Source organism: Podarcis bocagei (genome assembly GCF_964188305.1).
Source record: "Podarcis bocagei genome assembly, chromosome: 1".
NCBI classification, from domain to species: domain Eukaryota; kingdom Metazoa; phylum Chordata; class Lepidosauria; order Squamata; family Lacertidae; genus Podarcis; species Podarcis bocagei.
In genome coordinates this window covers 34,658,130-34,683,092 of record NC_138125.1, presented here as the reverse complement: position 1 = coordinate 34,683,092, position 24,963 = coordinate 34,658,130, and the positions used below count along the sequence as shown (strand labels likewise).

Sequence of the window (24,963 nt, the reverse complement as noted above, 5' to 3'; positions counted from 1 at the left end):
TCAGTTCTATGCCACCAACGGTTCAGGACCTGCTCTCGGACAGGAATGATCAAATTACTTTAATAGTGGCTGAATTTCAGAGTGCTGTCCATGTAGAAAGACTGGGCCATTATAAAGAGATTTAGTGGTTCATAATTGATCGGTGATGTGGTAGTGTTATGTTGTATTATTTATGCAAATTGATTTGCTCTGGAGTTAAAGATCTGACTGGGACAAACCTTGTTATGCTGAATTCGTATACGGTGTTTGTTTGATAAGGTGTGGTTTGCTATGCCTAATAAAGGATTGACTTTTTAGTTAGGTTCATTGCTGGGCAGAAGAGAACCTCTTCGCTCTCTTTGAGAGATTGGCTTGGAAAAAGAATTGTTTAAATGTCACCTGTCCTCCACGAAATCGCGGTATAGGAGATATGGGGGGGGGGGGAATCAGCGCGAAGATTTATCTTGAAATATTGAGTTCAAGGCTTGAGGAGGGGTTGTCCTGATTTTCTTCAAGTGAAAGCCGTATAATATCCCACTCCCCGTTTGGAAATGAATTTCAGAACACCATATGACAGCAAACAAGGAATCTCATGGCAACTTAACTTCATATAGTATAGGGCAATGATCTTGCAGAATACAATACAAGCTGTTCAATACAAGCTGAGTTGCAATCTCAGCACTTCCAGCATTCTGTTTATGGCTAATACTGGATGTAGCCCTTTATCTAGAGAAGAAAACCCTCTCTCTGCCAACGGAAGTTATGCCAAATAACTTCAGTTTAGCCATTTGTTGAAAGCTGGCAAATGTTCGAGATATTCTTAAAAGGTATTTTTTATTAATGATTTTTTTAATCGTAAAAATTATGTGTTGGAGAAATAAGCAGGCTATAGAAATTCAGCAGCGGGTTAATGTTTCCTGTCTCTGTTTGGATATCCCTTCATTTATTACTGGCAGAAATTCACAAGCAATTTACTCCTGAGCAGTCCTGGAACTGACTTCAGTGGGCCTTAGCACTCAGACAAGTGGTTTGTAAGCAGAAGCTTGTCTCTCTATGTTTGTAAAGGCCTCGATCCAGGAGGAGGAAAGATTGGGTTGTTTTTATTGCCGAGATCCGGTCCCATTCCACTGAAGGCAGCGGGAAAATGTTTCTAATGTCCATCAACAACAAATGAGACATTTCAACTCACCTGATGCCAGGAAAAAGCCCCTTCAAATATTTTCCCCCTTCCTTGTTTAATTCGGTTCTTTAATTTCTCTCCTCGCCATCAAGGCACGACATGTGAGAAATAAGCAACAAGAGGACCTAAAGGCCTTTCCCAAAGTGGATCATCACTTCTGCCTCAGACAACCATACTCCCAAAATTAAAATAGACGACCCTAACACCTCGTTTCATCATCTCAGTAACCAACACCGCGTCCCTCAAACCTAAAACGCCGCCTAGCCCGAGGAGGTCCTCTAGATGGCGCTGTTACAAGGTAATCCGAAAGCCCGCTCAGCCTTGTTGAGACTTGAGACCGAGAAAATTGCCCAGACATTCCCAATTGCTCACTGTAATTGAGGACAGAACAATGCGGGCTTTACCCCCGCCCCATCGACTCTAAATTCATGTAACATGTGACAAATGAGAAACCGATTTCTTTATTAAAACCAAATACGCTTTTAAAATCCGGCTTTCCGCAGCTTTTGAGCTCGAGACGTTAAAATGTGTATATTTTCCTTTGTGCTGTGATTTTAAAAAAATAAAAATAAAGAGATTGCTTAAAAGAATACAAACGCAAATGAGCTGAGTGCTGCACATTTCAGTCCAATGTGTTCTCCAGGAAAACCCTAATTAGACACTGGCTAGTTTCCATCCAATGGGACCGGCCAGGAGCAAGTGGAGGCAAAGTTATTAAAACAGCCAAAGCAACTAACACATCATTAAGGAAAACCAACCCATCAGTCCAAGCAGCCAAGAGCAGGCGCAACTTGCGACGCGGCGCTGTACCTCCCGGGCCGCCTTGAAAGTCAAGATCTCGCCCAGGGCGGCAGTCCTGCTGCCATTGACAGACTCCGACTACCTCGAGGAAAGGGGATCTTGACCAGCAAGAGGCAGAATAATTGGGAAAGGCTGGGAGAACCGTCCGCGGGGAGTCTGGGGTGTGGGTGTGTGATTTTACAGTTTGTGAAAAATAAATGCACTTTATTCCAGCTGTTCCTGCGTACTTTAAATTAATTTTAACGCCATGATCATTTCCCCACTGGAAACTCGGGACACTCCGAGGCGCGGGGAGAAAGCGTTAATAGCGCTACGCCAATATAAATTCTTTCTTTCTTCTCCTCCCCGCCCCCTCCTCCTGGAATAAGGAACCCTCTTTCGGCTGGATCTCTTTGCTCCCGCACGTGGATCTTCGGCCCAAGAGGCCTTCGTTTTCAAACCCGCTTTTCACGCGGAGCCTTCAAGCTGCGTCCCCAGTGAACGATCAAGGCGATTTATGGCGCGCAATAGCGCTGGCTTAGGAGCGAATGAATCCCATCAAATTGATATGGATTGGCCTTCCCGAGAGGGAATTAAAACTAGACAGGCAGCCGTAACGAAGAAGACTTGACAGGCCAAGCGCAGGGGGTTAGATATGGGGCAGAGACCCAGAGGCAAGCCTTAGACTTTCTCCCGGGTTTCTTGGGAACGTTGTAGGGTCGTGACCACTGCAGAAGCGCGGCTGGACACCTTAAGAAAGGCGCCAACACAGCCTCCACCCCGAAATTCCTTGGCTTTGCACCGTTCTCAGCCCTTTTGTCTCAAATTGCACTTTTAAGACCAAACAGAATTTCCCGGTTCCCATAGTCGCAATCCAGAGAAAACGAGCCACATTTAGCAGCCGATCCTAAACGGATTTGCGCGGAAAGTATGTCCGGTGGGAATTTATTCCATCAAATAGAATGCATAGGCATAGCTGTCAACGTTTCTCTCTTTTTTTTTTTTTAAGGGAAATTCCCATATTCCGAATAGGATTCCTCGCAAGAAAAGGGAAAAGTTGACAGCTATGCGCATCGGAGTGAAACGCTCCCGTGGTAGGCTTAACTGTGAGGTAGACCCATTGAATAAAGCGGCGCTTACTGATGGGTAAACATGCAGTTGGCTCGAGGTACGGAGGCCGTGAAACTCAACAGGCGTCGGGGTTAGTCGATTTCCATGGGACCGAAACACAACTGATTCTCGCCGGATCGGGGCCACGGTCTTCCCTGTCGTTGGCGGCGGTCGGCCTCTCCCCCCCTCCCCCGCCCCACACACCTCCAGCGTGAAACTTTCTTTTCACGCGTAAAAGTCTCGTGCCCTTCAGCGCGACTTGGGAGCAGTCGAAGTGGCTTCTGGATTTTTGTTTTATTTGGCAAGTCGGATTCGCTCCGCTCCTGCCGAGAATTCCCTCAACAACATCACGTCTTAGACGTGACTCTCCACATCCAAGCGAAAGGCAAGCCCCCTCTGCAGAATGTGGGAAGGAGATAAAGGGCCTTTTCTTCAATTAAGTGTCTTGAGGGAACATGGGAAAGCCTCAGATTCATTATTTAAAAACGATTAAAATTCCACAGCAAAATCCTTATGCATCCATGAGGGAGAACATCTGATCATAATGGCTACATGTGCATGCACGGAATCGAGAGGCAAAGGGTTGTTTCAAAAGCCCAAAAGCGCCGCAAGTATTATATCGGCGTTCGTCGGCGCAATTGGAAAGCCGCGTATACAAATGCGGTACACAAAAGGAGGATGGATTTCAAAGGAGAGGAAACACCAAGACTGGCGTGCGCCTATCTCAAGAACGAAGCCGCAAGCCGCGGAAGACAAAACATTTGGATTAAAGCCGCTCGGTGGCAGCCGGATCCCCAGAAGTCCGCCCCATTGATTTCCATGGAGCAAATATACACCTCAGGCTAAAGAATCCCTGACAGATGGCCATCCAAATTCTGCTTGGGCCATTCCAAACTTCGCCACATTTCTGCAAGGAAAATGGGAGGTTGTGCTGTCCAAGTCTCACTCTCTGAGCAGCCTGTTATTACGAAGAGTTAGACGAGTTTAAGCCCAGTTAAATCAATAAGAGGTTGGTGTGTCTTGACTCTGCAGAGCATCCAGCTGTTGCTCGGAAATGAGGCCCAATGATTTATCTGAGGGCTTTTCGGATAGTAGATCCACTCTCTAAAAGGAGCTGTTGTGTGAAGGTTCCTAGATCCACGCCCGACCCTATATCCATGTTGTTGATTCAGAACAGAAGGAAGCACCTGGGATTTGCTTCCCCCGAAAACTGGAAGCTGCCAGACCTTTGGTCCTTCTGACTTAGTCCTAGCTACCATGAGTGGCTCAAGGGCTTCAGACAGAGGACATTCCCAATGGTACCCGGAGTTACTGAGGATCGAACCAAGGACCTTCTGCGTGCATGCAAATCATCGGCACTGAGCAAAGGCCCTTTTCCAATAGCATGAGAGGATTGCCAGTATGCCAGCCTCTATTAAGGCCAGTGCTGCAGACCATTTTGACTATGGATTAAAAAGTAAGGGAGTTTCCAAGCTGCTACCAGAGGAAGGAAGAGGGGCCCTCCTTCTTAGTTAGAGAGGTGAAGGGAGGGGTCGCCACCTCAAATCACAAATTTCTTGAATGGTTTCAGAGGCAGTTCATGGGGCTCCTGTCAAATGGGTGTTTCAGAGAGCGCAGAGGAGCAAAGGGTCGTCTTCTCGAGCTGGTCTTTGAGCTACGTGCTCAGCAGATGGGGAAGCCAAACAGAGGCGGGAGCCGCCTCCTTCCTCGCTCTTCAAGAATATTGTGAAGGTCATTCTCACCTCACTTCTTCAGGCTGGCGAAACAAATGTTCAGAAGGAAAGCGCCGGCTGGGGGCGGGGGACTGTCACCCGGTCCGCAGGCAGCCAGCACCATTCTAAGGAGGCCCTCTGGCTGATGCCCATCCAGGCCGCCCGAAATGTGCTTACTCGGAAGTAAATCTCGCAGCGTACAGTTTCCTTGCAAGGTTGCAGTTCCGTGCACGTACTTGTAAGGAAACCGAATCGCTTCGCCATACTTCGCTTCTTGAAATTACCGGCTTGAGGCCCGGTCCTATGCTATGCGTGCCCCCTCTGAATGGGACGAGCTCCTATATAAGTCTGGCAAAGGCACTCGAGTTCAGCTGAAGTCAATGGAAGTTCGGCGGTTCGCGATAGAATTGGAAATAAAAGAATCTCAGCAAGATGTGTGGCTGATCTTGCATCATCCCCACCAGAGGGGGCTTTTCCCTTCCAAGTAAATGTGCTTCGGGTGGTTGTTAATGTGGTACCTTCAAATACGTGATTAATGTGCGAGCCGCACCAGGTTCCAAAACACGTTCGTGTGAACGCGAATTCCGAAACCGGTGGAATTTGCTCCACGCAAGCCCCTTTAATCTGTGTTGTTATTTTATGCATTTGTTTCAAGAGATTTAAGGGGACAGAAGAGTATACAATTACATTTCTTAAACCATTATTCTAGGTTTTTTTTAAAACTCATCTCGGCCCAAGCGTGTTTACTGTGGAGATTTTCGAGCTGTGGTGTAAAATTATAGTCTTAGATCCTGGCCGAACAGTCATTTGCAGAGGTTTTCCTTGGGTCTCTATGTCAAGCAAATCGTGGCTTACGTCTAAGCAAAAAGTGCCGAGGTATAGGGTTGTCTGAAGTCCGCATCACCATAATCTCAAATCCCTGTGGGCCAGTTTGGCACGAGGGAAACGCGCTTTGCATATTCTCAGAGACTCTGCAGCACTGGAACATATTAAGGGCCTACTGGATCAGACCAACGGCCCATCAAGTCCAGCAGCTTGTTCTCACAGCAGCTTCCAGATGCCTGTGAGAAACGCGCAGGCAGGATTCGAGCACCAGAGAGAGCGCTCTCCCCTCTGGTTTCCAATAGCCTTGCTGCCTCCAGCTGTAGAGACAGTGCAGAGCCACCATGATTAGCAGCCCTTGAAAATCCTCCTTATCCTCCACGAACCTGCCTAATCCTCTTTTGAAGCCATCCAGGTCGGTGGCACTACAGCTTCTTGTGGGAGAGAGTTCCATAGTTTCACCAGGCGCTGCTTGAAGAAGGGCTAGCGGGGCCAAGACAGGGTTCCGATTAAGTTCTGCGAGCAGAGCTCTCCCGAGTCACCCCACGTGATGAGGCTGCATAGAATCATAGAACTGTAGGGCTGGAAGGGACCCCGAGGGTCATCTAGTCCAACCCCCCCCCTGCAATGCAGGAATCTCAACTAAAGCATCCGTGACAGATAGCCATCCAACCCTGGCTTCCTCAAACTCGGCCCTCCAGATGTTTCCGGCCTACAACCCCCATGATCCCTAGCTAGCAGGACCAGTGGTCAGGGATGATGGGAACTGTAGTCTCAAAACATCTGGAGGGCCGAGGTTGAGGAAGCCTGACTCTGCTTCCAAGGAAGGGGATTCTGCAGCCACATAACCTGAACGCTTCCCACCCAAACACTGAACCGAGCGCCGGCGAGGAGAGACGCGCAGAGAGAGGACCTCCTTCTGCTCTCCAGAAACTCAGCCGCCAAGCCTTTCCCTTTCCTTCCCTCGCCCCCGGCCCCATCCAGCATCTCCGCTCTCGGCGCGAAGCCTCCACAGACGCCCCTCCTGTCCTTCCCCAGAGGCCGCGTCTCTGTCCGAATTGTTATTTTCCTTAGGCGTTTGGAATAACACCCACTGCAGTTTGGCCGCGGCGCTCGGAAAAAGCGGCATTCCTGCTCTCCCCGGCGCAAGGCCGTCCTCGCCGGCGCTTCGCGGAGACACTCGCATCCTTGTTAATTTCGGCCGGGCCAGCGCTTTTATTGTGCAATCAATCGTCCCCGGGAGCAGTTCATTGGCCCGGCCTCCCTCCGGCCGCCTGAATATCTCTGTGTGTCTTGAAGCTCCAGGAGACCCAGCGGAGAAGAATGACCCCATATGCCATTTTGTTTCCCACCTCGACATCCAGCCGGTTTCAACGCACACAGGGGACTTTGTCCAGGAGGAAAGGGGGGGGCGGGATGGGGCTTAGGCGTTTTATTTAAGTATTTCGGTTTATTGGAGGCTGCTGCTGCTGCGCTTTCAGACTGACGTCCCAGGCCAAAAGGTAATGTCTGTGGAAGTAGCTGGGTAGGAATCGATCTAGGCCCGCGCACTGCGATGCCACAGAATCATAAAGCCCAAAGGGACCCAAAGGGTTCTCTAGTCCAGCCCCCTGCCATTAGAGCCCAGTGCAGTGTAATTCCGCCCCGTGGCATTCAGTGGCCTATGCTTAGCTTCCAGCCTCCAGTCCCTGCTGCGATTTAGGCCCCATCTGCACCCTACATTTAAAGCAGGATGCTGCCTTTAAACAGTCATGACGTCCTCCAAATAATAATGGGAACTGCAGTTTGTTAAAGGTGCTGATGATTGTTAGGAGACTCCTAGTCTTCTCCCAGAGCTACAGTCTCCAGAGTGATTGAGCAATCAATCCCTCTTCCCATGGAAATTTGTAATTTGTAGCTCTAGGAGAGAAATAGAGACCTCCTAACAATTTTCTGCACTCTTAACAAACTTCAGTTCCCACGATTCTTTGAGGATCAGCAATGTAGGAACTTACCTCTGGGTAAACATGGATGGGATCCGGTTGATGAGCTTAAATGCCAAGGTGTCGGTGTGGGATGTATTATTACTAGAGCAGTCAAGTACAACAATTTCCTGTCGCCTAGAATGGACACAGGAGAATGTGGCTCCAGACAGGGAGGACTTCCTGTCATACCTGCTCTGGAGCTTCTTCCATCTGTGTGTGACCAGGAAGATGGGTATTTGAGGGGTCCGGCGCCTGCAAAGTTGATGGACATTCAAATGGGGTGTGTGTGCCGCGTCTTGTGATCGATTGTGGGGGCGGGACTTACCTGTCCCTCCCCCCAATATTTTATTGAAGTTGGCACTCCTGATTCATGACCAAGGGGCAGTGAAGGAAGTGCACAGAGGCTTTTGTGGGCATCAGTGGCACGACTGTGCTCAGGGGCGCCACGTTGGAACTCCTGAAATGGGCACTGGCCTTCATTTCCAGATGTTCCTGTATAATGCTGGGCATTTCCAATAAATGCAGGAGCTGCCCAAGATCGCCTGCCTGCGACCCTCCCTTGCAGATGCCCCTCACGGGAGCTCACACCAGATGGGGCCTCAAATCAACAAGCCACAGTCCAGTGGCATAGGCAGAAACGCCAGCACTGCAACCCTACGCGGTTGTGCACAACGGGGATTGCAAGGCTGTGCACAATTACTATGCAACAATCGCAGTGCCTTGCCAGTTCCTCCGAATACGATCAAGCGAGTGGGTCAAGATGGGGAAAGCCTCCTTTAAATAATTGTTCTTGTCGCTTTAAAGACCTTGAAACGTGCCCGTGGGCTCCAGGTTGGCGGTGTTCCGCAGCAGCGGGTGACCTTGAGGGAGTTGTGCAAGGAAACCGGCCCTGGAGATGTTTGGTTTGCTAAGGTATACTGTCAGGCTCGCATTGCTGCTCATTCTATAAATTGTGTTTCCTGTCGAGGGGGGAAATGTCAAGAGTTTTACAGCTGCAGGTTCTGAACCGTACAAACCACGAGATTTACACTGAGAGCTGTAGATTCAGGATTGCTCGCTGGAATATGCCTTGATGCTGTACATCTGGCAGCCCGATCCTGTACACATTTACTCGGAAGTAAGTGCCACCGAGTCCAGCAGGACTTGCTCCCGCATAAAGACGCTGCAGTAGTCCGAACACTCAACAGTTAGAAGTTGTGATAGCTCTGCTCAGTGTAATGGGGCAAACTTTTGAGTGACCTTGCATATGATGGCGCTGTTAGAGTCCCACTGATTTCTGTGGGAGGTCCTTCCAGGGATCAGGATTCTGGAGATGTGACTTAAGAAACACATCCCGTCTGAGTGCTGCCGATGTGAGTTACCACACTAGTAGAAAATCAGAATGGGATGTAATTAAGGACACCCTGCTTAGAAGCTGTTATCATAACCACTTCCCATTTTGAAACGCAGGCTATGCACGCGGCGGTTTCGAAAGTTTTACGGTCCGACCTCATAGCAATCTGCACTTGGTGTGGCGAGGCGCCAGGGGAAGGGCTGCAGCAGCCGAGTCTATGCGCGACGAAAATCCCACAGGGTTCAAGTGGACTTACTCCTAAGTAACCGTGCATAATACTTCAGCCTCCCGTTTTACAAATGGGGACAGTGCCAGAGAGATAAACGCCCCTTGTCCTGGCAAGTAGAACTGAAATTGGAACCCATTCAGACTGAGTCCAGTACTGGGGCACACCTATTCTCACAGTGGACTTTGATGGGGGAAACTTAGGTTCAAGTCTCTGGTCTATTTGGGTGGACAATCTGTCCCTTCCCACTTCTCTCCCAGTTAGGGGAAATGTTTGCCCAGATACCTCGCTGTTCTCCCTACAATACGCAAAGGTCTAGATTTCAAAGTGTTGTGTGGGGATAAAATCGGGGAGTGTATGGCTCCTTGGAGGGAAAGTGGAACGTATATATAATAATAAATAAATAAAATGTAGATTGGATCGCAGCCTTAAAGTAGACAACACATTAGCAGCCAAAACACAGGACCCCAAGCTACTCAAAGGAGGTTGCAATACATGGGTTAGTTATACTTAGCCAAAGCATTTCCATCAATCAATGGAATTAATTAGCCACGCATTTCCTCTTATGCCGGATCCTGTTCACGCTCCCGTTATTTCTGATCTTGGAATTTCTAGATCAGGTCACCCTGTTCGATGCAATTTAATAAATCAGGGGATGTCAACTCGCTGAAATGTTGCCCCCTCGCCCATATGCCTCCTTCAGCCACCCCCTGTCTAGTCTCAGTCCAGTAGAGTCTGCTGAGTAGACAGTTAAGACGACGTGATTGGAATTTTTAAGCCCCAACCCCAGTTACGTTAAGACATTCCCATCCCAAACGTTTTTCACCCGATCCTCTTAGGTGCACTGCAGGCCGTTATTCCAATAGGCGCCTAAATCTCCGTAGGATCTGCCAAGGCACGTCTCATTCTGCATTGGATCGGACTGATCATGTTGGATTTGATTTAATTTCTCTTCCCAAACGTGCCTCCTCTCAGCAAAAAATAAATAAAATAAAATCTCGAGGCGGTGGAGGAGAATCCCTGTCGGAATAATCAGGGAAGGATTAACGTGCCAGAGCAATAAACGGGCTGAAATGCAAACATTTCCACTTAGCTGAGTTATGACTCGGGCAATAAATCACCTTGTAATGTACGTATTTAAATACGCCTCCGGTTTGCTGCCCGATCATATCCATGTTTACTCAGAAACAGCTCCCCATTGCGTTCCTAGGTAACTGCCTTTAGGATTGCATCCTGGCTGCTTACGCGCTGAGCCTGCGCGGGTTCATTCTTGCAGGGGAGCGATTTCTTTCCCAACTCTACCACCATCACCACCGTATTAATTATACTACTCAATATATTAACAATGATTTAAGAGTCATTTAGTGCTGAAGCACTTTTTCATCGCAATGAGCACTTTGCAACCCAGAGCTCTTTGCAGCCCACACACACACACACAACATATATGAGCCTGCTGAATCAGATCAATCGCCCATCTAGTCCTGCATCTTATTCTCAGAGTGGCCCGCGGGAAACCCGCAAACAGGACCTGAGTGCTAGCCAAGCAAGTCCTACTGAGTTCAATGGAAGTGTTCCTAGTTAATGAGAACAATGGATAGGATCCGGCTGATCTCTCCATCCGCTGGTGGATCTGGGCTTTTCTGAGTGCCAGGACCAGGAGCTGCACGGTTCAAACCCAGCCCACCGGTCTTTGTTCCTCAGTCCCTTTTTGGCCTGAGGTGCCTTGAGCAAGAGCACTTGCCCCGCTCCTCTGCGGCGGGGAGCCAAGAAAAAGAGGTATCAGTGGGTGTAATACTCTCATTCCAATCCCAGAAACCCGCAGTCGCCAGACGGGGACACCTCGCAGCCCAGCAAAAGAGTTTACCCAGAGCTCCGAGGCGCGCACTATTTCGCATCCGTTTTTATGGCACGATTAGATTTGCAGGAAAGGAAACCTTCTGTTCGACCTCTCCAATCCAGCCCCCTCCTTCCTCCTCTTCTGCACCCCCTCCTCCTTTTCTCTTTCTCTACCTCCCAATTATTTCATTATTTTGTACCTGAAATTAATCTTTTTGCCAGGCAGGTCAGCGCGATCAACAGGCTGCTGTTTATTATAATGTTTTCATATTCCTCTCGGCTCCCTCGCCCTCGCCCGGCTCACTGTGGATGTGACCTTTGTTATTTCAGCCCACACTCAGCAGTTCAATGGAAACAAGTTGAGCACGTTCACTCCTGATAAACATTATCCTTAAACCACTGGGGACCCGGGCAGAGTAAACGAGCTTTTCCGACAGGACCACATCAGGAACACACATTGAGAAAAAAGAACCGGGAAGCAGGCAGCGATGGAGGGATGGTGGGGTGGATGGGAGAGGCGGAGCTGGAGCTGCTGTGGCTGGGGGTCGGGGTGGGGGGTCGGGAAGGTATGGACGGGCAGGTTGGGTGGGAAAAGAAGACGCCTCAGGGCGAGAGCGGAACGCGCAAGAAGGAATGGAGATGGCCGGAGGACTCGTTTCTAGGACGTTAGGAGGGTGGACGGAATGTGTGGACTAGGCCACGGGAGACCAGGGTTCAAATCCTCATCCGGCCACCTGGGTGAGCTTGGGCCTCTCAGCCTGATCTATCTCACAGGGTTGTTGTGGGGATTAGATGAAGAGAACCATTGTACGCCGCCTGGAGCTCCTTGGAAGGAAAGGCGGCATACAAATGTAACAAGCAAACAAACCAATAAAGCTAGAACAAAGCCTCATACATTACTGCCAGAAGAAGGGTGGGTGGCAGGAATTGCCAGGGATCAGAGGGCCAAATGTTCCAACGGCCGTCAGGTCGGAGGGTCGCCGATCGTAGGTGGGTCGGGAGGCACGTGAGGTGTTTTCACCAGCGCCATCCCATGCGCGTTTCCTCGGAAATAAGTTCATAGAATCATACAGTTGGAAGGTATCTCAAAGGACATCTAGTCCAACCCCCGACCGATGCAGGACATCCATTACAATGAGTTAAATGTGAAGCTTCCTGCAAAGTAACTGGGCATAGTAGGGGTGCAGTCGTGGGCGAAGCTGTCTACTTCAAGCCTATCACGCCTATTTAGGAAGATTAACGTAGCGATTTGCTTGAAATAAAGGACTGCAACCTCAACTGGAAAGAAGTCCCATTATAAAATCCACTGAACCGCCTTCCGCGATAAAAGTGTTTAGGAGCGGCTGTTACCGATTAAAACTCCAGTCCCAATAACAAGGACTCGCCTCCCCCTTTAAACTGGAATGCCAGGATTTACTCTGGTCTGATCATGAGCTCACGGGTCCTTGGAAGGAAGTGTCATGAAAATCCACATAAACGCGACGAGGGCTGGGGGAGATCTATTGTCCAGTTAGCGAGGCTTCACTGGGGCGTGGGTCAAAGAGTTTCACTCTTGGGTAAATTCAGGGGGAGCACTGGAATATCAGCAGCCTGATCTACACACAGGGAAGTTAAAAGGGAACGATTAGGATTTCGAGGTGCTTCGGCTGCGATCTTAAATGACAGCAGTGACAGGGCACCTTGAAACAAACAGGGCTTGAAACAACTTGATAGGGTTGAGGTGACTGCCATTGACTAAACATGACAACAGGATTCTAAATCTGTTGTTGTTGTTGTTGTTGTTGTTGTTGTTATCATCATCACCATCATCATCACCATAATTCCACCTCATGGATATTTAGGACTGTAGGGACAAGGATATGAAAAAAAGAAGAAAATATGTTCCAGCCCCAGCGTTTCACGGTAACTAGTTTACGGCTCGGGGTGTGCATTCGAATTAAGACCAACATAGTCCTTTTGCCGGCCCAGGTCTGTTGTTAACTGATAATATTCAGTAGGCTGCAACAGCCTATGCAGACTTCGGTGTTACCCAGAATTCTTCAGCGCTGTTTTGGAGAGCTGCTTAAATTTCGCCACGAGTCCATTATCCATTTTATTTTATTTTTACATTTCAAGTGATATAATTGCCAGTTTCACAAGTCAGCCTGCGTGAGAATGCCCTGTCTACTGGCCTCCTTTTTAACCCCAAAGCGGTGGTTGTGGCCCGCTGCTCTCCGATCCACACTTCTTATCACTGGGGGAAAGTCTTGTAGCGAAAGGGTGACCGCGCATCTCCGTGGTGTGGGGCTCCCTTGCGTCACGAGGTCTGCATGTCCTAGCTCGGAAGAAATCTCTTTGTTTAGAAGTGGAGCGCTGGTTTGTAAGCGGCCTCAAACCACGTTCCGGAGAACCCACGAAACCCCTATTCATTCTTGCACGGAGCAAAGGTTTCAGTGGATATTCTGAGCTTTTGAAAGCACCCGTCCCGGCCCATAGCAAGCTCTTTCTTCCACCAACACTGGCCACAAAGCAGCTTCTTTCGCCTCGGGTTTCCACTTGGTACGCCAGTCACTCCTATTTAGGGATTCGACTCCAATTCAAACCCAGACGACCCCGTTTGATGCGGCGCTGGGTTCCCAAAAGCCTTTATTCGTTCTTAAAAGAAAAGCCTGACCGCTTTGCTCAGCTCCGTTCGGCGATGCCATTTGCAAGAACCGCCGACCAGATTTTCACTGTTCTAGCTGAGTGTTTTCACACGGAGTCGTTAATGGGCCCGATGGTGTTTCTTGGACAAGAAAACCCTTCGCCACCCGATCCTAAAACACGAGAAGGCCCATTCCCTAAAGGACGTGCGTTAGTGATTTTTTTTGGGGGAGGGGGGCGTTAAGGAGAAGGTTCCTGCTTAGCAACCGGGCGAAAAAAATGCCCAGAAAACTCTGCCTTGAGGTTTTTGCGGGTGTTATCTGCGCTGCGCGTCAATATTCTGAACATTAGACCTCTCGATTCAGAAGCACCACGGTGCCAGCCAAAACACACATCACAGCCTTCCACATCCACGAACGTGTTGCCGAGCCCAGCTCGCCACAAGCACGGCCAGCACTTTTCTTTCACTTCCTCCAAAATTACTTAAATTTTCACGTTGGCGGAGCTACGTTTAAAGACAGGCCAAACGTTTGCAGGAGGGGAAAGTTAATGGGCCAGTGACCTTCTCGTTTTAGGACCCTGCAACTTTTTTTAAAAAAATTAAAAAATAGGTACCTACGGACCTATGGATGCCTAGAGGAAATTGTACCCGCCAGCCAGCAATGCATCATGATCTGCCTGCCTTTGGGCAGTTGTAGCTCTGCTGATTTTTCTTCTTCTCGGAGTGCTGTCATAAGGATACTTAGGGGAAGCGACTCCCATAGAAAGCCACTTAGATTACCGTAATTGTTCCGGGTTTCAACAAAGAAAAAAAAGTGTGTTTAGGCAGCTAGGGTGATTTAAGTGCGTAAACGTAAATGTGGTAATTTCGTTCATGGAGCCACGAATTCAAAAGTTATTGTTGTTTCTTTTCATGTGTAGAAAATGGGACCCGCTGATTCCCCACTTTCTGTTGCCATTTGATCACTGTATTAATACTTTTCCTTAGACAGACGTCCGTAGCTCTTTTTAAATTATTGACACTTTCCTAGAACGCACAACCAATTTCTTACAAAAGAAGTATACTTTCTTGTGCGGGGGTGGGTGGGTGGGAGGGAAAACGTTCTGATTTTTGAAAACATTACTTTGCCCGCAAATGTAGAAGGAAAAAAATGGCATTATTAGCACCCGCTGAAAATCTGCAGGTTCTGGACGGCAAAAGGTGGACCCTCTCTAATGAAAACTATACAGTCTTGAGCTGCTTACCCGTCTCATTAATGCATCTGGCACATTCCGGCATTAGTTTCCTTGCTAATGCGCAGCTATCGCGCACCTATTGCGAGCTGCCCCTGCGCCGGGAACCCAGGTGCTGATCCAAGCCCGCCTGCGAAAGCGAACGGAAGGCCCTTCCAGGGCGAGCATGTCTGTCACCCTTCTCTGCCAATGAGAGGGCCCGTTCTCGTTTAGGTCCGCCCTTGGCGGGGGCGTTCCCTTGCTGAGTGATAGCCTGAGCCGCCCCGGCCAGCCCAGCCCAGCCCACGTTGCTGCGAGATTGAAATGCAGAACTTAAGTCTCCTGTCTCAGGAAAGTGACTTCCTCGGGGTTCCTTTCCTTGACACCGTCGCCGGCTCGCGTGGTGGAAATCGGAGGCAGCCGCCGGGGCCTCCTCCTCCAGCGCGCAGTGCGCCAGGCCGGCCAAGGCGCACTCGGTCGCCTCGTTTCCTTGGGGGATCTTGAAAAACCCAAAAACGCAAAAGCAAAAGCAACCCCCCACCACACGTCTCTCCCGCTCCGCGGTTGCCCTGACTCGAGCCATGGGTAAGTTGGGCCGGGGAGGGAGAAGGCAGGAGGGTGCGGGGCTGGCGAGGCAGGAGCTGGCAGCGGCGCCTTCTCGACTTCGCTCTTGTTCCTACAAGTTGGAGGGACGCGCGAAGGGTCAGCAGCCTCAGCCGCAGCGGGCGATCCTAATCAGGCTGGGCTTGTAATTTGGGGCTCGCCCGGAGGGAGGCAGATAGCTCGGGCGCCTCGTCCCCCGAGGTGCCCTCTTTCCGTGCGTTTCGCCCTTAGCTTTAAGCTACTGTACTTGTATTTCTGAGGGAATCTCCCAAGCGCTGCTGGCTTAGGAGAGGAGCTCCCGCCGCTGCCTCGCCAGCATTTCCCAGAACTTAAATTTTCCAGGCTGAACGAGACCAGATAATTTTAATCATACTCTTTAAAAAAAGAGAGAAGGGGGGGGAGGAACAGGAAGAGGGGGCATAAATTAGTGGTCGACAACCGCCCTTTCGTTTTGTTTATTCGCATCTGGATCTGCATTCAAGAGCGCAATTCTAGCTGTGTCTACTCAGAAGCAAGCGCTCTTGTAGCTAAAGGGGGCTTACTCCCAGGTGAGTGGGTTAAATTGCAGCCCGGGTCCCGTTTCAGCAGGACTTGCTTCCAAGTAACGCCTTGGTGCGAACTTTCTCACCCCCTCCCGTCCCGCCTCATTGCAAAACGGTGGTTTCCACATAAGTGACTCCCTCTCAAGCCTGGGTGTTTTAGGATCGCGGCCCGGGCTGCTGCTGCTGCGCCCGTTCCAGAGCTGCAGACGGATGCTTTAGGATGGAGATTCGTGAGGAGATTTCCCTCCTCAAAAATAGCATTTTCTCCGGACGGATGGCCCACCGCGGTCCGAAAAGAGTTTTTTTTTTTTTTTTTTTTTTGCAGCCCGAGCCCAAACCTTGGAAGGAAAGCCCCGCTCACTTCAGGGGGCCTTACTCCCAGGGAAGCATGCCTAGGATTGTGACCATTTCCCGCGGGCCTCGCTTCTTGCCAAGGTCGGTGACCCGGGGGCGAGCCGTACCTCGAGGGAGAAGCGAGGCCTGGCTCTGCGTGGAACTTGCTTCCAGCTCCGTGGCGCGCTTGGCCCGATCCCTGGGAATGCAGCAGCCCCCTTGCAGTCGCGGGGCGGCTTCCTCCTCCCAAGTAAACGGGTCCAGGCTAGAAATGGGTTGGGGGGGCGTCGGGGCTGCGCTTGTTCCCCCGAGCGAGTCCTATGTGGCGGTGCGTGTGCTTCTCCCCACAGAGCCAGCCTTCGGGGAGGTGAACCAGCTCGGCGGGGTTTTCGTCAACGGGCGCCCTTTGCCCAACGCTATCCGGCTCCGCATTGTGGAACTAGCCCAGCTGGGCATCCGGCCGTGCGACATCAGCCGGCAGCTGCGCGTCTCGCACGGCTGTGTCAGCAAGATCCTGGCGCGCTACAACGAGACGGGCTCCATCTTACCGGGGGCCATCGGGGGCAGCAAACCCCGGGTCACCACGCCCACGGTGGTGAAGCATATCCGGACCTACAAACAAAGGGACCCCGGCATCTTCGCCTGGGAGATCCGAGACCGGCTGCTGGCCGACGGCGTGTGCGACAAGTACAACGTGCCCTCGGTCAGCTCCATCAGCCGCATCCTGCGCAACAAGATCGGCAACCTCTCGCAGCAGAGCCACTACGACTCCTACAAGCAGCACCAGGCGGCCCCGCAGCCCGCCCTGCCTTACAACCACATCTACTCGTACCCCAGCCCCATCGCGGCGGCGGCGGGGGCCAAGGTGCCCACCCCGCCCGGGGTGCCCACCATCCACAGCGCCGTCCATATGCCTCGCACGTGGCCCTCCTCCCACTCCGTCACCGACATCTTAGGAATCAGGTCCATCACCGACCAAGGTAAGCGCTCCTGGAGACCTCGGGTGATTAGGGCAGGAAGTGGCAAGCCAAACCGAAGGAGGAACCCCCTGAGCTCCTCCCCCAGAGGGCCCAGGGCCTACTTGTGGGGTGATGTGGGGTGGGGTGGGTTCATCTATTTACAAGTTAGAAGATCTCCTCGGTACCAAATCCTGCCAATGTTACCTTGGCGAAGGTGTAAATTGAAATAGAAATCCTTCACGACTTCGCCCAAGATAAAAGCTACAGATAACCCCCCTGCGGATGACGTCCCCTGAACCTCTAGCTAGCACATCTGCTTTGAAATAATCTTCATCTTACTTGGTGGGAATTTCAGCTTCCCAGATGACATTTGGCTGATGCTTTGGGTATATCTCCTAAATGGCCCATTTCAATTTAAGCAGAAATAATATTTTTATTATTTGTATCCAGCCTATCTGACTGGGTTGTATATATTTGCAAAGTACCTCAAACTAATTTGAGCTAACAAAAATCAAATGCATGAAAACAAATATGTTGTGGTTGTGTGTGGACACACACACACAATCTCTCAATTTATTTTAAATTACCAAATTCCAAATTTAAATAGAACCCAGTTTGATTGAATCTATGGCCCAATAAGGGGCACATTTACTTTGGAGTAACTTCCATTATGCTTAGTTTAACTTGCTTATGAGCAAACATGCACAGGACTGGCCTATTCAGAGACCACATTAGGCTTCATTCCTACATATGCTTACTTGGGATTAAGTGCCATTGAGCATAGTAGGACTTATTTCTCAATAAACAATCCTGCATCTCATTTTTTAAACTGGGCTGCAGCTATGTGTTTGTGATATGGCACTCAAGCTTATCTGCATATTTGAAGATATGTTTGCTAATGTTATATGGCACTGTATTGGAAAGCCTAGTTTGTGTAACTCCTGCCTTACAAGTATACCTCTTAATAAATATAACATAATACAACCTATTTTCAGATGGCTAGTCATATTAATCTGCCCCAGCAAAAGCAACCGTTTTGTGACATCTTCTAAAAATTTAATATGGCCTAAGTTTATACCGTAATAAATTTGTTAGCCTTTAAGGTGTCACAATCCTCTTTGCTGTTATTATATACCTGGTAGTAATAGTTATATAAACATATGAAGGTGTTAAAACGATAAAGAATCCTGTGGCGTTCTAAAAACAATTTTATTGTGCCATTATGTTTCTGTAGACTATAGCTGACTTTCTCAAATGCTTAAATGTCACCTTCAGTTTGGCAAAAAGGTAGCAAATGGTGTGTGAGATTATACATATTTTAATATATCCTAAAAATCTAAATGTCTGTGATATAGATGAATAATGCACAAGCAAAGCAATAGGCAAGCATGCAAAAAAAGAGAGAAGCTATCAGGTATATTTGCTTTTTCCCCCTGCCAGGCCTTCTTTCTGCCTGTTTGCTTTCATGTCAGGGATTCTACAGGAAAGGCATCTCCTTGAAATTGCAGGCAAATCCACCACCAGTTTTCGCAATCAGACCAAATTTGCTCAGACAGGAAGTTCAAATGTCACCTAATTGCTTTCGTTCTTCTGCTTCACTTTGTTTTCCTCCAAAGCGGTGGTCCAGAAAACTGAAACTACCGATGTTTAACTAGCATTTAGCCCCTTCCAAAGAACTGCTGCTCGGCTCGCTTTTCCTTACTTTGCTCCAGAAATCGAAACCTTGCCGTTACAAAAAGGCAAGAGCGATTGAACCGAACAGTGAAACACTCAAACTAAACACACGGCATCAGATACTTGCCCACCATCTCAAAATGTGATGCTACACAAACGATCTCGCTAGGGGGGTCTCGTAGGTTTTAATGGGGCCAAGTCCCCCCCCCCCAAAAAAGGTGTCTGTAAATCTAGTCAACTCCTCCCAATAGTCTAACTCCCCCCCCATCAATTCTACCTACTTTTATCACTAAACACTATTTTTTAGATTATGGCTGCTGTATGATTTGGCAAAAAAATAATTTAAAAAAACATGTTAATAAAATATTCAGGGTGTTGTTGTTTTTTTAAAAAATCACACTGCTTTGCATGCTGAGGGCAGAAATATAATAATAATAATAATAATAATAATAATAATAATAATAATAATAATAATAATAATAATAGCTAATCATTAGTTTCTAACTTTTCCTAGCTCACTTTTAAGATTCCAGTTGGAATTTCTGCAGGAAATAAATGCTGCCAGCCCTTAAAAATTACAATGCATTTTCCAGGGAGGGGGGAAGATTTGCAAATGCTAATCGTGCCCCTGTGGGTGGGTGCTGGGGAAAGAGAAGTTGCTGCACGAGAGCGATACGCGACTTGGCGTGTATTTCCTCCTTTTCTTAGAGCCATAGTGGCCAAGGCCTCCTACCTAGGGAGCCGGGCAAGCGGGTGGGATCTGAATGGCAAGGAGGCTTTTCCATCCCGTCTCCTGGCCTCCTCCGCTCCCTCCCCTTCCCCGCTCGGGTTTGCGGAGCTGCATCTGAGGGCGCTTTGCCCTTGATTTATAGGATAAGCTGACCTTGCTGACACGGAAAGGAAGCCCCTATTCATGGGAAAGTGAGAGATCAGCAGAACAGGGAGCTCGCAGAGACAGCTCGCTTTCTTAAGACAACTTTCGACGTGCGCCAGCGCGAGGAAGGGAAGAAACCAGCGGCTGGGGGGCTCCCCTCTTTCGTCCCGGAGAGGAGGGACCCCCCGCGTCCTTGTTTCGAGGGCCTCCTCTATGTCCCTGCCGAGCACCCGTACCATTTCCTTCGCCCTTTTGGGCATCCACCGAGTTTCCAACGGCCTGTTGATGGCAGGAGTTCATAAAATAAAACCTCCAAGTGTTTGCGCTTAAAAGGTTCTGTTTGCACCCTAAATGCCCTGGCTTAACCGGCTTGTGGATCCCATCGAAGGCTCGCTGCGTTTGTCAGCTTTCGCTGATGGCTTCGAATTAAGATTCGGTTGAAATCTATGGGACTTGCCCCCAATCAGTCCTATCTTAGGATCCTAGTGTTCTCGCCTCTAAATCCTTACGGGTTTTTGCTTGGAAGGAAGTCAGCTGGCACCATGGATTTCAAAGACGCTTGCTTCATGGCAAAAGAAGCGGGGATCATAGTCACATCTGGAAGTAGGCTCTAATATTGATGCAGGTTTAGGATAGAGACACGCAAACATTCCGTTTTCTGGTGGCTGTTGCAACCGCGCAGCTTTCCAACAGTGCAATCCTGTACCAGTCGACTCTGAAGTAAGTCCTATGGAGCTCAGCGGGGTTTGCCTCCTCCACCCGTAACAGGATATAGGTTGCAAGCTAAATTTTTCAAACAAATTTAAAAAAAAACCCCTTCCGTAGTAATTTGCGAGTTAGTTTTCATTATGCATCTCCTGCCGTAAAATGTGACACTATTCCATCAAATCGACCTTGAAAATAATTATGTCAAAGATACTTATCACTACGCAGGGGCTGTCAGCAAGAGAGGATGATGGGTGACTTTCAACAACTGCGGAGTTTTTCTTAATCCAGATAGGCCCAAATAATTTCCTTCCTTTGTGTTAGGATGGAATAACTGGGCGCTGGAGTTTGGGGGCGGGGTGGGGTTCGTTGAAAACAGTGTGGAAGGTGGAATGGAATGTCAGATCTGCCCGTCCACATGTGCCTTAAACATGTCTACTTGGAAGTAAACACTTGTTAATTCAAGGGCGCTTAAACGCTGCGCAGAATAAGATTGGAATCCAATTATTTGGAACTCTCCAAATGCATTTCCGTTCCTTATTTGAACGTTGTAAATTCAACCCAGTCTCGAACTCAATGGCATTTACCGGTACCTTTTAATAGACAGGTATGGGATGTCACTGTAAGACTTCAATCCACCCATGGAGCCAGTAAATACAGTTGGGGTACTCTGGATGAAGTGGATTCAGGCGTGAAACCAGAATATGTGCTAAAATGACGCCGTACTGCCCTGTAAACCCCCCCCCCCAATTCTCTGATATTAAATATATTGCCTATTATCGATTACCGTTTATTCATGGAAGTGAGTGACTGGAATGAATGGCCACTTCTAGTTCACTCTGTCATAAGTGGTGGCCTTTGAGACTGGGGAAGTCCAAAACTAGGTAGCTTTTTTCTTTTTCTCTTTTTTATGAATTGTGTTTATCAGGCTGTTGGAAACTCAGTGACTAGAAACGCGTTTAGGATGGGACTTAAAAGGCAAACAGAATTATACGGGTGCTGGACAGGGACATAACAAGGAGACCCAAATCACAAGTCACAAGGCAAAGTGTTAGGAGGAAAGACCTTCCATCAGGCTAAGCGGAAATTTAACACAATTCATTAATTCTTCAGGTGTTCGTGGTGGTTTGTCCTTTTGCGAATAATTAAATGAGAATTAGTTAGTGTGTGAAGTATGAAGTTAAGCTTAGCTTCCCGGTGGACAAAGCTACTGGTCATTTGCATGGCTTCCTCCTTTGGTAGACCCATACAGGCTGAAAAAGTTTGGAGGAGACTTTGATTCGTGTGTTTGTATCTATGTATCTAGCGCATCTAATGTTTGCACAACTATAGTCAAACACAGACTGTAGTCAAACTACAGTCAAATTTCCCCCCAGAAGTATTAACGTAGATTTATTTTTATTTTTTAAAAAGAAGCAGCCACAGCAAATACCCTTTTACGAGCTAAAATTACCCCCCCCCCTTAAACTTAATATACCCCTATGCTCAGCTGAATATCTGTGTTACTTTGATTTCACTGGAACTTGTTTGTGGTTCAGAATATTATTAGGATCGCAGCTTCTCTGTATCAGGGACATTAACTGCGATCTCCAGGAAAGGAAGGCAGACAGGTTTTTCAGTGTTGGTTTGTGGGAGCTCAGAGCTCTCTCCTTTCTAACATGGTAAAGCTGAAATCGTAAACACGTTTGCTGGCGAGTAAGCGCGCTTAACCACAGAGGGGCTTACTTCCGAGGAAACACATTCCTCGGCAGTGAGTCCTACTGGGAGATATGTGCATCCTGCTCCTTTATACGTTTATTCAGAAATAAGTACTTATAAATAGCTGTTTATCGGACCGTAGGATTGGGGTTTCAGTTACTTGAACTTTAAAAGAAGGAGCAAAAGTTTCCAGCTTGCAGGCTGTGGAAACGCACTAGGCAGGGAGGAGATGGGCTGGCTTCAGCCTGTTTTATTTACTTCCTTACAGCGCAGTTGCATGCGTGTCTCCTTAGAAGTAAGCGCCATTGAGGCCAATGGGACTTACTCTCAGGCGAGCGTGTCCAGGTCTGCAGCCACTTCCTCCAACCCCTCGTGGTTGTACTTTACGCGTGCAAAACCAGTATCTCTTCGCAGCGAAGGCAATAAATAGCCTCCGTTAAGTGATCCTGAGTTTGCGCTGTTGCTTAACAATTTCAGAAGCCTCTTCCTCGCCAGGTCAGCTGGCAGTCCACCGTCTCTTGGAATCATTAAAGGAGCCAGGAGGCGGGAAGCTGGGTTTGCACCAAGGGACTCCGCTCGGCCTGCCGCCCCCGCACCCCGAATATACTTTAACTGCGGGGGAGGGAGAGAAGGAACGAGACCCTTGGAAAATAAGAAGACTCTGGGACGGGGCGGGGTATGTGCGGCGCATCATGAGCCTGTGTTAAAACCACAGCTTGAAATAGCGTTCGCTGTTTGTTGATGGGCAAAGCCTGGCAGATACCGACTGAGGTGTCGCCAGAAGCTTGCGCTGCGAAGAGAGGTCCCACGTATTTCCAAGTCGGGGCCTCCTGTTGCTTTCATTTTCGTTCATTTTCATTCCTTTTTTCCATTTATTTCTTTGGTTCATGTTGGATGGTGGCGAGAGTAGCGATCTAGCGCCTGATTTACTAAGCCTTAATAGGCTGAATCCCTTGACTTAAACAGGAGGCCTCCGTTGGAGCAGATTTGCTCTGGGATGTGGGTCCCGTCGGTTGCGATGGCACCGCAGTCCTCAAAACCACGTTCCAGGCTCGAGCGAGATCCAGCGCCTGGGAAGTACCGCTGTCGAAACCATATAAACCCAGAGGAAGCGGTATACTAGTTTCGCCTCGGCAAACTTACTCCCGAGTAAGCCTCGCTGGACTCAGTGGGACTCGCTTCCGAGTCAACGTGCGTGGGATCCTGGCTGCAGGGCTGCTGCAACCCTAAACCCATTTAGTTGGGAATGAAACGTCATGGGATTTACTTCAAAGTAAACATTTTTAGGCTCGGGCTGCCCACGGGGCTTGAAGAGCCGTTGTAATCGAGACGGCTGATTTCCGACTACCCGAAACCTTAAATCCTAGGCGCATTAAATAGAAACAAATACCACTGATTTGAACGATTTCAAGCAAATTTGATTAGTTTCACGACTTTTCCTCCCAAGGAGGGCGGGGGGAAACGGTTTCAGGCTGGGGAAAATGAAGATCTGGGAACAAATGGCACGGAAACCCCCAGCCCGCCTCCATTAGGAAGGAGGTTTCCAAGCCCCGTTGATTGCAAAAAAGGGGTTTAGCACCCAAGGAAGCCAGAATTGCCGCCCCCTCGATGCACCAACTTAGGGGTCACCTGCATATTCCTGCGTTGCAGGAGGCTGGACTAGATGACTCGGGGGGTCCCTTCCAGCTCTACAGTTCCATGATCGGGACTTGCTTCCGAGTCAGTGCGGTCAGGCACGAGGGTCAGTCGCCCTTTCCCTTGCCCGGGAGACCTTGGCTAACGAGGTGCATTTAGATGAGGGTTTTCACGGGGGGGGGAGGAAGGAGCCGGGCCCCCAGTCTCTGGTGGAGATGCTAACCGCAGCCGGCCATGGGCGTAGCCAGAATTTATTGGGGGAGGACGGGAGGACACCCACCTGTCATCATCCTCTGGCTCTGTCTAGCAGATTCGGAAAGAAATGTCTCAGCCACAGTTGTTTTAAATTTCTTTTGAGCCCAAGCGCTAAAAAGAATAATATATGTGTCAAAATCTTTCTACAATTTCTTGATTGTGGGGTGGGGGACAGCTGCTGCCCCCCTGTCCAGTGGCGTAGCGTGGGGGGTGCAAGGGGGCCGGCCGCACCGGGCGCAACATCTGGGGGTTAGAGTTAGGGGGCGCAAATCCTGGTTAGGGGGCGCAAATCCACGGGTTAGGGGGAGCAAATTACTTGCCTTGCCCCGGGTGCTGACAACCCACGCTACGCCACTGCCCCTGTCCCTCCCTGGCTATACCCCTTGCACCCGGCTCTCCCTTGCGCACGATTCTGCTTTCCCGGGAGCCCCGATCCGAGGCCGGCGCCCCTCGCTGACGCTCTTTTGCCCTGTCTTTGCCCGCAGTAAGCGACAGCTCGCCCTATCACAGCCCCAAGGTGGAAGAATGGAGCAGCCTGAGCAGAAGCGGTTTCGCGGCCACAGCGCAGCACGTCGCGGTGAACGGGCTGGACAAGAGCTCCATGGAGCCCGAGGCCAAGTACAGCCAGGTAAAAAGCGAGCGCCGGTTGCCTGGAAGAAGGGCTGGCGGGGGGGGGGGCGGGGGGATTGGAGGAGGGGTAGGAATCGCTGGCTGAGCTCTCAGTGCCCTTCCCTGGTGGTGAGGTAGTTAGTTGGAGCGCAGGCCTAGCCATGCTACTTCCAAGTAAGCCCTCCTGAATCCAGTGGGGCTTATTCCGAGGTAAGTGTGACTAGGGTTTATTGGCTTTCTTTTCCTCCCTGTGCCATATTCCAGTTGAGTTCCAATACACTTACACAGCAGAATGATTTT

At 49.4% G+C, this 24,963-nt stretch overlaps 1 protein-coding gene and 1 long non-coding RNA gene across 6 annotated transcripts in view; both read left to right on the top strand.

Moving 5' to 3' along the window:
* The window catches only part of LOC308596168, a 435,220-nt gene that overhangs the window by 288,302 nt on the left and 121,955 nt on the right, over nt 1-24,963 (top strand). The window lies entirely within an intron of this gene.
* PAX9 (paired box 9) overlaps nt 15,066-24,963 on the top strand; it is a 32,311-nt gene continuing 22,413 nt past the window's right edge. For all 4 annotated transcript variants that reach the window (XM_081198075.1, XM_081198074.1, XM_081198073.1 and 1 more), the window contains exons 1-3: nt 15,066-15,361; nt 16,605-17,234; nt 24,540-24,682. In XM_081198075.1, coding sequence (XP_081054201.1) covers nt 15,358-15,361; nt 16,605-17,234; nt 24,540-24,682 — 777 coding nt within the window. In that variant the 5' untranslated portion in view covers nt 15,066-15,357. The remainder of the gene's footprint in view (nt 15,362-16,604; nt 17,235-24,539; nt 24,683-24,963) is intronic.